Here is a 16,093-nt window from a genome sequence, read left to right as displayed (position 1 = left end):
TGATTTTATTTTCTGTGTTAGATTCATACTAAACAATGACATAGCATTCTTTCACTAAGGAGGTAGTCGCAGCAAACCCTTGCTCACAGCAGATCTTCTTTGTCACCACATTTGGCCATTCGACTGCAATACCAATACTGATATTGATTTTAAATCACATGAGCAGGCTAATCATTTAATATTTCACAACTGAAAAAAATACATTTGAGGCTGACACCCCCCACACAGAATTTGCATTATACATCTATACTTGTTTCTAAAAAATTAAAAAAGATGACACACCTGTTGAAGCAATTACACGCCTAAGAATAAAATACATCCTAGGAAGAGAGGCGCGCCAGTACCATGCTGTCTGGACATGCGCATTGCACTTGCTATAGCTTTTAATGGAGAAACATATTTAATGCCAGGGTTGAGAGGGCTATATTCGGACGACGATTCAATGCCGAAATATGCGCGACAACGGGCAATTATAATGGAGGAATACTTGAAGTGAAAATTATGATGTTCTGTAATTCTCCATAATGACGTCCGGGTGAGGGGTAAGCTTATACGCACTGATAATAACCTGTTCTGGTCGTGTTTACAACCACTATAGTGCGCAGGTAGAAGCAAACGTCGACGCCACCAGCTGTGCATGTTTTCGTCACCCTATTGCCTTTAAGTATTTACATGTAATAAATTACTTTTGGTATGTGGGCTAACAATAACATTTCTGTAGCGATAGACCAGTGCACAGTGTTTTGATAAAGACGGCCGTATTGGCGTCAGCAATGTCTGCCTCAATCAAATAGCAGGCTCGGCTGCGCCATATTTGGGCAGCAGAAACAGCAGATAAACCACAAAACTGATTTTTGTCGGGGAAACAATTTAGGCCGTGGCTGGTTTATGAATGGAAATGCTCTTAATAAACTTCATAACTAGGCTACATCCGGCCTACACTATCCCCATCTATTATGTTATAGTATTCTAAGCCTAAATAACATTGTAATAACGATGCTATTGCTACACATAAACTGTATATTTATAGCGTCAGATGGGCATTATGGGGCACAGCCTAAAAGATAATCATCAGATGGCATGGGTTACTTTATTCGAGGGAGGGAAACGCTGATAGGTAATTCTAGAAGGCCCAGGTGCACTGGATTGCTCTGGGCTGCTACAGGCTTCAGATCCGTGGTGGGACTGTCACCAGCAGCCTACAATGACACATTCTACACCTCTTATAGAAACATAGACCTAGTTACTGTTGCATCTAGGGGTATGTATGTAATGACACTTCTCTTTTCTCCCCTCCTCCATAGTTTGTGAGCTAATCAAAATTGGACCTAAGCAGTAACAGGAATCATGGTGACTAAGAAAATCCGTACGGAGTACATGAAGAAATTCAAAGAGCCGAAATGGGAGACGTTTTCCAAGTGCTACGAGGACTCAGTGAAGTACAGGTTGACCAGGCGGGTGATGGAGCACGCTCACAAACCTCTGTGGTTCTGGGAGGGGTGGGATGCCTCGACCGGGTCAGACTCCAGCGCCAGTGGGCGGTCCACCCCCAAGGTGAGGAACAAAGTCGCGCCTTTAGACATCAAACTTCTGACACCACCAGTGAAGTCAGAATCAAGGGCGAGCCCGGAACCAAAGCCTCCTCCTGTGAATGGGGAACCAGAATTGGAGGCCAAGGAGTTTACACTCTTGGATGCACTACCACCCACAGGTATCTATCTTCTACTATTGCAAATACTTGTATACACCTGCATGTTGATCCTATTGTAATAAGGCCTGCAGTAGACTATGCTTTTGAGCTACAAACATGCATAAAGAAAAAAGGTCTTAACTTGTTAGGTCTATATACTGAGTGTACAGAACATTAGGAACACCTGCTCTTTCCATCACATAGATGGATCATCACCAGGTGAATCCGGGTGAACGCTATGATCCCTTATTGATGTCACTTGTTAAATCCACTTCAATCAGTGTAGATGAAGGCAGGTCAAAGAAGGATTTTAAGTCTTGAGACAATTGAGACGTGGATTGTGTATGTGTGCCATTCAGAGGGTGAAAGGGCAAGACAAAAGATTTAAGTGCCTTTGAACGGGCCAGCATCCCTGTGAACGCTTTCGACACCTTGTAAAGTCCATGCCCCGATGATTTGAGGCTGTTCTGAGGGCAAAAGGTGTGCAACTCAATATTAGGAAGGTGCTCCTAATGTTTGGTATAGTGTATAATTCAAAAGGCACTCGCACATCTGAGCTATCTTTTTTGCAGGTGCATGGTAACAGTTGAATAAAATGAGAAAAAAGAAGAAACCCGCACACCGCTCTCGATAGTATCACGGCTCTTTAATAAGCTTTCCGTATCGGCCTCACGACCTTCGTCAGAGTTTTTGACAAATGAGCAGTGATACTATCAAGAGCAGTGTGCGGGTTTCTTCTTTTTTTCTCAGTATAGTGTATAATAAAACTACATCACTTTCTGCTCATTCAAAGAGTCTGTAATAGAGAACGGGGGCCTAAACGAACCAGATGAGGGGACAGTTAACGGGTCAGTAGTACAAAATGGTCCAGTGGCTGAAACGCCAACAGATGAGGGACCAGCAGACAAGGCGTCATCAGACGAGGAGCCAGTGAAGACTGAGCCTAAGCGTCGCCACCGCCATCGTGTCCCTCGCTCAGAACCATGTCAAAGGGACTATTCCTGTGACGACATCAAGCCTGCGCCCGTCAGGAAGCCCTCCAGAGCAAAGAGCCAGCCCCCAGCCATCACCACAGAGAAGGAGAACAGACAACCTCCGCCCCGGCTCGACTGGGCAGAGAGACACGCGTCATCTGCTAGGAGGTCTACAAATCAGGTAAGAGTGTGTGTGACTGTGTGTGTGTGAGAGAGAGAGAGAGAGGCTGGGTATATTTGAGGTTAGTAAAAATGCTTTGATATTCATTCCATTTGATGTTATTTCAGTACCAGGCTTGCATTTGGTTTCTTAGGCCAGGGTATAATGATCAGAAGAGGCTAGCATTAGAGGAATACTGGATGAAAGCTGTGTAGCTTATGTAATGCATGCTTACTGTGCGTCAAACATCTATTCTGCAAATAAGATCGAGTTATGTCAGGGAAAATAAATAGGGGGGCATTTTGCGTCTTCTGGCACATCTTCATGGAAAGGATACCAGAGAAGCGTAGCTCATCATCCAACACTCCCCCCCAGAAACTATCAATAATAGAAGAGTGGTATGTATTTCGGAGGTGAGCGCCGAGTGCCTATCCTATCTCATTTCCCTAACCTCCCGGGCACCTCTCTCTCTCCACAGAGTCGCACATCTGACGCATGCGTCCAGACCAGACGGGAGTCGGATAAACGCTGTTGGGACGTGGACCGCAGGAGGGCACGGTCCGCCGACCTGGAGAAGATACGGCGGTCGGAGTTGGCCGTGGTGGATGACCGTTGGATGACCGAGTACATGCGCTGCTTCTCTGCCCGGTTGAGGTAGAGCACAAGGATCATGGGTATTCCTCCGCCACCGTCGACCTTTCTATTTTTAACACCATGTTTCCTTATTGAGGATTGGTTAACAGAACCAAATAATTGGATTGGTTTAGACACCAATTAGGGACCTGAGGTTTTCCTGGCCACGTAACCTGACAAGGAAGAACTCAGGGCCCTAATCATAAGGTATGGTTGATTTGTTAAGTTGATCGCTGAGTTGACGATATGCCACTTTTCTTCCACAAGGGATGACACAATCATAGTAGAATAGTGCAAGATATGTAGTTATGCTTCTAGAAATTAGACTGGTTTGTACATGTTTATGCTGCTGACTACAGAGTATGATTTATACTGTATTATTAGACATTCCAAGCATGATGATGGTCTTTACACTTCGCTTTAGTTTGGAGTTTTTGATATTCTGTGTTGCTTATGTCATTTCAGGCTATAAAATCCAAAAGTTAGATCAGGGGTATTCAACCGGGAGTACTGCAGGGGGTCCGCAATAATATATATACAAAAAGCTACAGTAGAAAAGAGGAGAATATTTTTCTATTTAACTTTATTTCTCTATTCCTAATATTGAGCTAGTTACACTCATTAGAGCTAATTACACTCATTGGAGCTAATTACACTCATTGGAGCTAATTACACTCACTGGAGTATCTGACATACAAAGCACCTGCTGTTAAGCTTTCTTGTCTTGGACACTCGTTTTTGTGAACACATGGCCCCAAAACATTTTTTAAGTTACCTTTCTAGGCTATGTTAGAGTTTACACACATTTGGGGGGGGGGGGGGGGGACAAGTGTATGATGGGGGTACCTGGGGAAGAATGATTTTTTATTTAACTAGGCAAGTAAGGCCACTCGGGCGCAAGGTTGAAGACCCCTGAGCTAGATGAAAGGACCAAACAATTCTTTGTTTTAGATATTACAGTATTTTCTAACGACTAAAAGCCATAGCCAAGGGGTTGTGGCATAGAGCTGCAGAGAACGAAACTGCTAGCAGGCTAATATCCTGCATTAGCTTTATTGTATTAGGTTGCACATTTCAATCTAAATCTAGAATGCATTCCAGAGGATTGTTTTTATTCATATTTCCATTAAAGCTCTTATCAGTAGTACCATGGATATTGTTGTAAAGTTGTTGTAAAGAAAGATACCGTTAGACATTGTATGACATAGTTATTGCGCTCACACCTGTATGTTTTTTGCTCTTTACATCTTGGCTATGCCTCGTACGAACCATCCTGATCTCGCGAGCTCACATTCTGTTTCGCTAAACAAGGATACAGAATGTGAGCTCGCGAGATCAGGATGGTTCCTACGGGGCTACATCTTGGCAGCTTCACCCACTATATATTTTACAATCACAAATACTCACCGCCTCACGTATTGTAGTAGACAGGCTGAAATTGCAATGTAACGTGGTAAAGAAATGCCCTTCTGTGCTACATTACCAAATACGCTTTTTAGAGTGTGTCACTCACCATCACCATTGTCTTTGACCGGTTTTCGTAGATTTACTTATTTGATTGGTTATTCATACTGAATTGTGATGTCAGTACCAAGTTCTGTATTTGTAATTTAAATAGAGGGCTATTTTGACAGAAATTAAGTGTTGTATTTGAAATCTTCATTCTTGTGGGTTGTGAATAATGCTCAGTTTACATACTTTTCAGATTTTTTTACAACGCTTATTGATAGTGCTATTCACTCAGAATGTTTTTACGTATAATGTACACTTTTACATTTCACTTTCACCAAGTCTTAGTTTAGGAATGGTTCCTTGAGAGAACGTTGGAATGACGTTTCCAGAACGTCTCACCGGGAAACTTGTAGGACACCAGCAGTTTTTTGGAGTGTTGAAATGGGTGTGGCTTTAATTGACTTATGCGTGTACAATCTGATGAGACTTCCCTCGTGTCTGCCAGAGGGGAGTTTTTAGTGTGTGTGATTGGCTGTGGTTGTATGGGCAGAGAGAGAGCTCACTGTTAAGAAGATTAGACTGGCATTATCTTACAGTCATCTTTATTCAGAGTGGTCAAAGTTCCATTGGTGGTCATGTGACACTTCCCTCCTATGTCATCATGGATTGGTAAAACGACCCGAGTCATTCTTTACTTGAACACTGCATTATTTATAAGGAGTTATAGGATTTAATGTCAGGTTATGACCAAGTCATGAAAACTGAAGTGGCTGCTTATATCACAGACAGGTTTGACTAGTGTTTGTGTATTCATTGTCCTCTACAACATTCCTTTATGAATATGTTAATTGCAAGAACCGTCTCTCAGGAAGGAATAAGAGACACTAATGATTTGTCTATAGTCTTACTGTAACTACAATGTAAGGAAATGTGATGTACTGTTTCGGGGGTTTGGAACACACTGATTCAAAACTAAATTGATTGTTTTATATAGGATATTAATTGTTTGAGCTCTCTGAACAAAGCTTTGAGTTATTTTTATGTGTGGATTTGATTTGCATAAGATATTATTTGACCAAAAGTGATACATGTATCATACAATAGTATAAATAACCATGTTTGTGTTTTATTTCAACAGATGTTTACATTTTTGATCACTGTATTTGTATTTGTAAACATGCACAATGATATATATTTTCATCCACTTTGAAACATTGCTGTGAATTAAAATCATATTTGAATATTTGAGGAGTTGTTTGCTTTTTTTTAATGTTTATTTGGGAATTTGAATTAACAACAACACTGTGATGTATTTTTGCATGACCCCTATGACCCATAAGGTCTCCATTTGATCAATTAATACCAGTGATATTGGTTTTAATTAGATTTCACTCCTAATTTAGGGTATTTCAACCTATAGCCCTTTCTACACTGCTGCTCTGAGGTCTGTCTGATGTCACTGTCCAGCATTGGCACCAGGGTTAAGAGTAGAGTACAGTACAGTAATCTATGGATAGTATCCTGCTACTATGGCTAATCTATGGATAGTATCCTGCTACTATGGCTAATCTATGGATAGTATCCTGCTACTATGGCTAATCTATGGATAGTATCCTGCTACTATGGATAATATATGGATAGTATCCTGCTACTATGGATAATCTATGGATAGTATCCTGCTACTATGGCTAATCTATGGATAGTATCCTGCTACTATGGATAATCTATGGATAGTATCCTGCTACTATGGATAATCTATGGATAGTATCCTGCTACTATGGATAATCTATGGACAGTATCCTGCTACTATGGATAATCTATGGATAGTATCCTGCTACTATGGCTAATCTATGGATAGTATCCTGCTACTATGGCTAATCTATGGATAGTATCCTGCTACTATGGATAATATATGGATAGTATCCTGCTACTATGGATAATCTATGGATAGTATCCTGCTACTATGGCTAATCTATGGATAGTATCCTGCTACTATGGATAATCTATGGATAGTAACCTGCTACTATGGATAATCTATGGATAGTATCCTGCTACTATTGATAATCTATGGATAGTATCCTGCTACTATGGATAATCTATGGATAGTATCCTGCTACTATGGATAATCTATGGATAGTATCCTGCTACTATGGATAATCTATGGATAGTCCCACCAACCTCCATCAATGTGAGAAATATATAAGTACTTGTTTTAGTCAAAACAAGCACTCCAATTTACTACCATATTGATTCGTTAGTGAGGTATTGTGATAGTCTGAGACACTCCATTATGTCACGTTTCTCTTTTAGTTAAATGACTTCTTGTTCGGGAAGGTCATCTGCGCTCTATGGTAACGGAAAGGTTCAGTGAAACGTTAGAATCCCATACCAGATCATATTCTCCCTCTAGAATACTTCTGACGTTATCGCCCTCTATGACCCATGTGTCCCAGTGTAAGATACGGAGTACTGTATGATCCCAGTGAGGTGACCACCACAGAGCGTACAAAGCTTTTGTATTAAGTCCTCAGCCTGACACAATGACAGACTAGACAGGACCTTTCAGATGTTATGTATGATGAGTGAATTCCAGGTACATAATATATCATAAGGTTCAGACAAAGGGCCTCTTAGAATGCAGATCTCCTGACAAAGGGTTTAGCACTGGCTATAAATACCAACCTGTCACATACCCACCTCTGACAGCTGATGGAGCGAGACAGAGTGTGTGTGTGTGTGTGTGTGTGTGTGCTTGCACATGGGTGTTTAAAAGAGACAAACAAATTGAATTTGTGGGTTTTGGGAGAGCACAATGGTTCTCTTTTGATTGTTTAAAAGAGACAGAAACGCTTCCTTAAATCTTTATGTGTGTGTGACTCTCTTTTTCGGTGTGTGCGTGTGAGTGTCTGAAGTCAATCAAATCGAATCCCTGTTAACAGAGTAATACATGGATTACAAAGGAAAACTGACAGTGACAAGCAACTGCATACAACAGTGAGTCCTTCAATCAGAGCCAAAGTTTATTCAAGCACATTCTACTCGAGAATTCCACCCCCCAGACATCTTCTCACTCTATTTAAAGCCACCTGGCATTTCAAAACCCAATAGGGCCAAAATAGGTGCCTTCAGGAACACCACCAGCCGCCTGGGACTGAAAGGGGGAGGATTTGGGTGTTAAATATAGCCACCCACATGTTCCTTTGCCAGCAGAGAAGGACCCCTCCCTAATTGACAGTGTCTGAAAAACGTGTTTTGGAAAAAGTGGTGGGCTTTGGGATAAAGTGTGGGGGAGTGGGAGTGGTGCAGCAGTATATAAGAGCTTGAATGGTCGAAGCTGGGTAAAATAGAGGGAGAATTGCTGTGTCGACGACAGTGAGTTGTGTCTGTCCATAAATGCAGTGGTTGCTCTGAGAGGAGCCGCTGAGCCACAGGAGGGCAGAACAGAGCCAGAGCTGTGGTCTTTGACTTAGGTCTTTAATGCTAGTCGGGAGCTAATATGCCCAGTTGAAGAGCACAGCTAAGAGGGGGGACGGAAATAGCCCCCTTCACTAGAGCAGCCAGGTCCTCTAAAAACAGCCTGTTGCTTCTAGGCAGAGGCACTCAATAGTACATCTAGAATACTCTAAAGTCTTCTGTTTGGAGCCACTATGTATTTGTGCTACATATTTGTGCAGTAGGTTTGTCGACCTACGTTGCAGTGCAATAAATATCTATATTATACGGATATCTATATTATACGGACGGATTAGGCAAATGAATGATGCATTGATGTCTTGAAATTCCGATAGTATGAAGATCTGAGACACTGTGTAATGTCTTGTCTAAACTCAGGCCTTTAAACAGAATAAAGAGATCTCTGTAAACTAATAAGATATGTGAGGTGATCGAGATGCACTTGACCTTAGTCAACTTGAGGCATTGTGGAGCATGAACTGCAGCTCAGCATTTGTAACGCTTTAGGGACCTCTAGTGGCAGCGAATGTCGACCACGACAATAGAAGATGGCAGGGATTTCTCTCCACAAACTCCCTCAATATTGAATAGTGTTTATATTATGGACATATACGATTTTCTTATCAAGTAGAAATCAAAGAATATTTGATATATTTGGAACAGAGTACACATTGGAACAGACAATGAATGGATGAGTGAATAGGAATTTGAAGCTGCCAGCTGTCCCTGCCAAATGCCTCACAGGTTAGCCACACCGGCATGTCAACTTTCTCAAGCTGTTCAATTCTTGGTGACAGGATTAAGTGAGTTCACGCACCTGTCCTCTCCTGCCCCAGTAAGTCAATAGGGACAGCACCACAATAAAACGCAGAGAGCACTACAGAATATGGGAGGCATTAATTATGAAATATATTGCAAATAAACATGTAATTTATAACAACAACAAAAATAAGATAGCAATCACTAGGGCCAGACAAAAGCAGTGTTCTTATCATTAACTTTATATCAGTATTCAGTAAAAGCGTTCATGTTTTCTATCAATATCAGGATTTATTTTAAATCATTTAAATTCTTTATGTGCTTCAGAAATATCTCCACTTGCAGATAGTATTTGCCAACTAACAATAATAAATAACATCTCTCACTTCTTTGAAATGCATCTCTACTGATATGAACCCCGTCCCCCAGTGATCTCTGTTCTCTTTATGGTGAAGCTCCAGCAGCAGGGTGACAGGGTCTGAGTCTTGCTTTGTCTTCCTAGGCAGACGGTCATGGTTGACATCAGAGCAGGGCTACGGTGTGATGGATTCAGGTGACTGGGTCAGCCACCATATGCCCAGCTAATCCAATCCAGGTGGTCCTGTCTCGTCCTATTAGAAAGCTGTGTACGGCCTCCACCGGAGAACCAATACGATTCATCACCACGACAGACCTGACCAGGGATCAGGGGGGAAAGTCATACCAACTGATCTGCAAATTAGAGTCAGATTAGAGTCAATCTGACTGGGAAACTACAGTATCCTTTGCTGTGTTTGGTTGGGATGTCCAGCAATGTCAACAACTGATACAAGAACAGTGCTTTGGACTACTTGAACTTGAAAGAGCAGTCATTGTACATGATCTGATATAGGTTAGTAAATAACATTGAGAGACTTTGTCAAAATGGCAGACAAAGTAAGTTTATGGTTTGGCGTTAGAGTTTCTACTGGCTAGTTTCTCGTAATCCTCCACAACATTCTCCAATGGTGACCTTTGACCCTTGATGTGGGTTACACAGAATAACACAGAGATCATTGTGAAGTCAGTCATTTCATTTAGTAGTCTCCCCAGCTATTGGATTTGCTAACTCAAATCCAATCACTTAATTCAGACTTGTTGTGCCCTCGTCAAGGCCTTTGAACACAAAACCTTGTCCTACCCGTAGTTAATATAAGGTATCACTGACGCTGAAACTCATTCATTATCTTGCCAGCAATGATAATTCTTTTTAGTGCTTCTCCTTTTTAGATATTAAATAATTCCTTGAGTCTTTGGATAATACATTTACATTTTTTCCAACATACTATTGATCCAGGTCTGTTTTCCTGAGTGCTATTATATATGAAGTGAAAAAAACTAAAGACTAAATACAAGCTTAGAAAAATGTCAAATCCTAAACACCTGCTTGGGGGTTCAGTCAAACTCTCCTCCCACACACTCTCCTGCCACAACAACACAGCTCAGCTTCTTCCACCAAGTCTCAGAGAGACTCTTCTTCCTCAGGCTCCGCCTCTGCTGGAGCTGCTGAACGTTCTCCACCGGCTGGATGCTGGCCAAGATGGCCTGGTCAAACACCTCCTTCAGGTTCTTCTGGGTCAGACCCGAGCACTCTACGAAGGACACGGCCCCGATATCCTGCGCCAGCTGCTGGGCCTCCTCGGTGCCCACGGGCCGCTCCTGATTCCTGGCCAGCTGGACCAGCACCTGGATGTCTTCCCTCAGGTCCAGATGGGTCCCCACCAGGACCATGGGCGCCCCGGGGCAGTGACGGCGGATCTCGGGCGTCCAGCGGTCGGTATCGTTGCAGAAGGAGGAGGGGTGCACCACGCTGTAGCAGAGTAAGAAGACATTGGCATTGTGGTAGCATAGAGGGCGGATCCGGTCCAGCTCGTCCTATAGGAGACAGGAAGGCAAAAGTTTGAAGTTGAGGATGGGTCAGAGATACCCAATCCCAAATTGATTCTTAGCCCTGACCTTATGTAGATCTGATTCTGAAAAGACTACTGGATGGTTAGCAATATGGTCCACTAATACATCCATTTCTCTCTCTAAGTTCAGGGCATATTGATTATTACACCTTTATTTTTTAATTTGACCTTTATTTAACTAGGCAAGTCAGTTAAGAACAAATTCTTATTTTTAATGACGGCCTAGGAACAGTGGCATAACTGCCCATTCAGGGGCAGAACGACAGATTTGTACCTTGTCAGCTCGGGGATTTGAGCTTGCAACCTTCCGGTTACTAGTCCAACGCTCTAGCCACTAGGCTACCCTGCCGTCCCACACCCACCCAGATCTACAAAGGTGCCTATTAAGGAGTAGGGGAAGAGTTGGATTTGGAATTGGGCATGAGTCAGGAAGAGAAAGGTCTATGAGAGTCGTCCAAAAGGGGGCGATAAAGCACAGAGAGCCAGAGAGAACGTAAGAAGGTATAGATTCTGGGGGCAAGGACAGGAACCTCCCATAGGGGGCAATATAAATCTGAGGATCAAGGGGGAGGCAACGACTATGAGAGATATTCTGCCAGGGGGTGATAACTACTGACACAGGATCAGAGAGGGGAGGGAGTGCAGGGGAATCCCTATAGGGGGCAACCTATGTTGGGATAAGTGAAGCTGTGGAATCTAAACAAACTACTGACCACTGATAGAGAACGGCTTACATTATTAATAGTGTTCTCCTCCATCCCCCATTTCTATCATTTTGAGCAGAACATGAGAAGAAATAATAATGTGTTAGCTCTACCACTACAATAGAATATCCTGGTTAACGTGTCTATAGGTTAATAACACTCATTTAGTGTTGGATTCAAAAACAAAACTTTGACTCACCTGGCCAGCCATATCACAGAGTTGCAGTCTCCCAGGTTTTCCGTCCACCACAACCATAGCTGAGTGGTTGTGAGTGTACACAGATGTTATTAATGGTGACAGCATTAAGACACCTGTTCAATGTCTACCTGTCATAGCACTATGCATCACAGGGAGGTTTACTTTGCACCATCAAACGATATCAAATTGTAACCCATTATTGATTCAGAGAGATCTAAAATAATACACAAACACACACACACAAAAGCCACAAACAAAAACAAGAAAACATGTATAAAATGCAACATTTGGGCAAATCAATTCATGAGTAAAACCTGTGACAAATACGGCCAAATTAACAATTAATCACGTTTTCGGGTTTTCTGATTTCTATCACAACTTACCTGCAAAGTTGTCGAAAGCTGTTGGAATGTATTCTGTCGGATAACCATTTGTGGTGTAGCTGACGATAAGACTTGTCTTCCCCACCGCTCCATCTCCGACGAGGACGCAGTTCACCTTGCGCTCAGGTACGGAGCCCGACCACCGCCGTGGTGGTACGGGTGGAGACGGATCCGAGATCCGACGGGGTTTCTGCACTCCTATATCTTGTGGAAGCATTGTGCAGTTGAATAACTGGCCTAATTCACGAGGAATAACGCTTCAAAAAAGCCAGAGCCGTCTGGATCTTTGCACCTTGAAATCTCATATGTTGGTTCACTTCCCAAAGTGTATCGAACCAGCACGCACCTGAATGTCCGTTTCTGTCAGTAAGTCATAGAAATTTAGAGAAATAACAATTTGGGTAAGCTACAGCTAAACTCGTGTAGTGTACTGTAAACGCAAGACTGCCTTTAAATTTCTCCACGCCCCATGGTTTCTTGATTGGCATCCTCTGCATTTGGTGTGTTAATAGTTGTAAGAGGCTTACTGCGCGCCACATGAGGTGCGGTGCGTGTCCCAGGGCTTTCAAAGTGAAACAAACTAAGATTATTTGAAACTCTGATCCCATGTAGTAAACAATGTGATCCACTTGGTCATTTACACAAGTAAATATGGTGAATATCTAGACCAATGTAGGTCTACACATTTTTGTATATCTCATTTTTAAGGATATGGTCTTCTGAATGGTTTCTTTTGTTTCGTTCAATTTTAGCAACAACATAAGAAGAATGTGTAGCCCGTCAAACCAAACACGTTTTTTTAAATATTTATCTCTAACAAAGTTGCATTATCCTTACATGAAGTAAATGAGGACTCCCACATCCGTTTTAACCACAACACAGGCATAACGCAACATAGTGCCCTCTTGGTAGACATTAGGCCTAGCAGAATGGCATGGCTGTTGAATCATGACTGGAGTATTAGCTGTAGAGTTGATAGAAAATGTTCATTTCTATCACTATACTATTTATATGCTATTCAAAGTTGAACACATTTCTTAATGAACAGAACATTGCATGTAGAGCCACAGCAGAAGTGAGTGGGAGTGAGAGTGTGCACAGAGCAGCAGTGAGGAGTGAGACCAAGTGGGAGTACAGGGAATGATATACTGCTTTACAAAATCCTGTAAGGTAAAAACTATAGTAGATAGAAAATCCATTATCATACTATTATATTACAGTTGTAGAGGAAGCCCTTGTTATTCATTTCCACAGTATACATGAGTATGGTGACGGGCATCTCAGGGCTTCATTGTCTACCTGTGCCAGTGATATTTTAACTCTTTATTCAAAGAAGATTCCTAAAGTACGCCAATCAGAGTCGTGGGATCTTTAACCAGGCGATTACTTTGTTTCATTGATAGGATTAACGAAGAGTCATGGCTAAAAGACAAAAGGTAGCGTCACACAATGTGGACTGATGACCAGCCAGCACCCCACTTCTACTAGATGGTACTATAAACGTATCCTCTGTGAACACCATCGTCAAAGCCACAATTCTACCCATGGACAAACAATCTTCCCAAAGACCCACAGGCTGATAGACTAGACACCTAATCAGAACCTTCAGGAGCACCAGGCGCCCTTTTAAAGTTTGCAAAGCTGGCAAATATATTTACTCAATTTTAGGGATTGGGATTAAGGGGCTCTGGGGCTCATCCCCCCCAACCCCCTCCCTCCTTCCTGCCGTCCTTTCCTATCTTTATCCCTCCCTCGTGCTCTACCCTCTCTCTTTTTGATGGGATCAGTTGAGCGACGCATTCTCTCCCTCTCCTTTTCGCTCCCTCTCGCCATCTCTCTCTGTATCCCTCGGGGACCGGGCGCTCGGACTCTATAGTTATGGGCCGCGGCCATCTGTCAGCGTGAGGCGTTCACGCAGCCACCAGAAGGCCACAACATGTGTGACTTAAATGAAAAATCCAACTTTCCTAGGACAGGCCTGACCCCGGCAGCCGTAACCCCCCCCCCCCCCCAGCACCATCTCCATCTCCATCCCCATCACCCAACCTGCCCCATCTCCATCTCCATCCCCATCACCCAACCTGCCCCATCTCCATCCTCAGCCAGCTATCCCAGCCCCGGCCCCACCCTCCCAAGAAATACTGTCTGCATGTAAATCAGTGAATTAGAGCCCCACCCCTCCTCCTCCCCTGTATGGTGAATGGTAATGACTGTGCAACGTGCAGAGGGGGAACCTTCTTACACACAATGATGGATTTCCACCTTAGCAGCTGATGTTCCCAGGGTCGGTCGGGTAGGGTGGGCTACTAGAATGGGTGGAGAGGGGGGGGGGGGGGGGGGGGAGAGGAGGAGGATGGAGGGTGTGTCTTAATATTCCTGGTGGTGTGAGAGCTAGGGATCAGCTGATTGGTAAAATTGATTCCAAAGGAAGAGGGGGCATGAGTGTAGGATAGAGGGTATAGTGGTTGCGGGGGAGGGGGGGGGGTTGGTTGTCTGTGCCTGTGCTGCAGGACCTCGGGGGACAATGGGGCCAGTGCAGGGGTTGGGGAGGGGGCTGGGGGTTGGGGGGGGGGGGGGTCACACGCTTTTGCTTTGTGGCTCGGTCAACAGGCGTGTGCCACGGTGTTGTCTCGACTCCCGCGCCTGCTGTCCCCCCCAGCTCCGGGGACGGGGGAGAGGGCCATGAGAACCAGCCCTGGGTCTTTAATGAGGGGCGTGCTGGTTTTTTATTATCAAAGATGGACAAGGCATCATTAGAATCACCATTAGAGCTCCATACAATGGGGGGGGGGACAAACTCCCTGAGCTATGGATGGGAATATCATACACAGATGCCTAAATGCTTATACGAGCATGATTGGAGATCTGCTGTACTTTATATTACGTTCACGTTTAGGCTATATAACGTCTAATCTTGTAGTGAGGAAGACTCACGGTACACTCATGATGTCATCTTATAATTTAGGGGTTGCGATACGCTTTAGTACTTTTGTTTTCATTGTTTCTTCACCAGCTGTTAGTCCTAAATCAGAGGATGCTTTTTGGGATACACACCACCCTTCCAAAATACAGTTTTGACTGAAAGGAAATGTTCTGTGCTTTTCTCAAGGGTTGTAATGGTTACTTTACAAACACACTGAAATGTTTTCCTTCATCATTTCACTCCATTTCACTCCAATGAGCGCAACGAGACAACAGCCAATACAGCCCTATAGTTCAGTACAGCTTCCAGAAACCACTTTAAAGCATTGTTTAATTGATTATCTCATGATGTAATAACATCCCAATCATGACTCATCTGTCTTTAGACACTCCATTGTATTCACCACAGTGAGAGAATCGATATCACTTGAGGTTATTATGTCATACACCATAACCCACATGGTAGTTTGTCATCATTAACGTTTAGCCAAAAAACATGTTGTGGCCCTGCAGCCCTTCTATGAGTCCCTCCAAGTCCTTTATTTAATGGGCTCTGCTGGCCTGGCCAGTGTGACCAGAGAGAGAAGCATTGTCATAGTGGAGACTGTGACGCTACAGAGGTGGCAGCTGGCATCCCAGCTTGCAGGCCCATCTCCTCACAAAGGAGGGCCTTTCCCCTGGGGGCAGTGATTTAGGACAGGGGTCTCCGGACAGACCCTGGAGGGAACCCCGTATGAAGAGGACACTGCTTCTAAACCGGCCCCCCTCCCTCACCACACACCCTTCTATAGCCCCCCTGCTGGTTTCCACACCACGTAGCCTAGCTTACCCTCACC

At 43.5% G+C, this 16,093-nt stretch overlaps 2 protein-coding genes across 2 annotated transcripts; one reads left to right on the top strand and one right to left on the bottom strand.

The window, feature by feature from the left end:
• The first annotated feature begins 352 nt into the window (after nucleotides 1-352).
• On the top strand, nucleotides 353-6,152 carry LOC109865187 (centriole, cilia and spindle-associated protein). Its single transcript, XM_020453292.2, has 4 exons — nucleotides 353-542; nucleotides 1,305-1,711; nucleotides 2,484-2,845; nucleotides 3,303-6,152. Exons 2-4 carry the CDS (start codon nucleotides 1,348-1,350, stop codon nucleotides 3,480-3,482), a joined length of 906 nt encoding a protein of 301 aa, XP_020308881.1. The 5' UTR covers nucleotides 353-542; nucleotides 1,305-1,347; the 3' UTR covers nucleotides 3,483-6,152.
• A 1,760-nt stretch (nucleotides 6,153-7,912) lies between these two features.
• On the bottom strand, nucleotides 7,913-14,306 carry LOC109865294 (cell division control protein 42 homolog). The gene is made up of 4 exons (XM_031798793.1): nucleotides 12,336-14,306; nucleotides 11,953-12,011; nucleotides 11,784-11,816; nucleotides 7,913-11,014 (listed from the first exon to the last, which is right to left on the bottom strand). The coding sequence occupies exons 1-4, from the start codon at nucleotides 12,550-12,552 to the stop codon at nucleotides 10,535-10,537; spliced, it is 789 nt and encodes a 262-aa protein (XP_031654653.1). The 5' UTR covers nucleotides 12,553-14,306; the 3' UTR covers nucleotides 7,913-10,534.
• Between the last annotated feature and the right edge of the window lie 1,787 nt (nucleotides 14,307-16,093).

Source organism: Oncorhynchus kisutch, linkage group LG20 (assembly GCF_002021735.2).
Source record: "Oncorhynchus kisutch isolate 150728-3 linkage group LG20, Okis_V2, whole genome shotgun sequence".
Taxonomy (NCBI): Eukaryota; Metazoa; Chordata; class Actinopteri; order Salmoniformes; family Salmonidae; genus Oncorhynchus; species Oncorhynchus kisutch.
The sequence above is the reverse complement of the archived record's forward strand: the minus strand, read 5'-3'. Positions and strand labels throughout refer to the sequence as shown.

Excerpts from the sequence above, each read along its gene's own strand:
- LOC109865294 (XM_031798793.1), bottom strand. The coding sequence starts at position 12,552 with ATGCTTCCACAAGATATAGGAGTGCAGAAACCCCGTCGGATCTCGGAT. Across the intron at positions 12,012-12,335 it reads AGCTTTCGACAACTTTGCAG|CTATGGTTGTGGTGGACGGA; the intron begins GTAAGTTGTGAT and ends ACAACCACTCAG. Across the intron at positions 11,817-11,952 it reads TCTGTGATATGGCTGGCCAG|AAATGGGGGATGGAGGAGAA; the intron begins GTGAGTCAAAGT and ends TCAAAATGATAG.
- LOC109865187 (XM_020453292.2), top strand. The coding sequence starts at position 1,348 with ATGGTGACTAAGAAAATCCGTACGGAGTACATGAAGAAATTCAAAGAG. Across the intron at positions 1,712-2,483 it reads GGATGCACTACCACCCACAG|AGTCTGTAATAGAGAACGGG; the intron begins GTATCTATCTTC and ends GCTCATTCAAAG. Across the intron at positions 2,846-3,302 it reads CTAGGAGGTCTACAAATCAG|AGTCGCACATCTGACGCATG; the intron begins GTAAGAGTGTGT and ends CTCTCTCCACAG.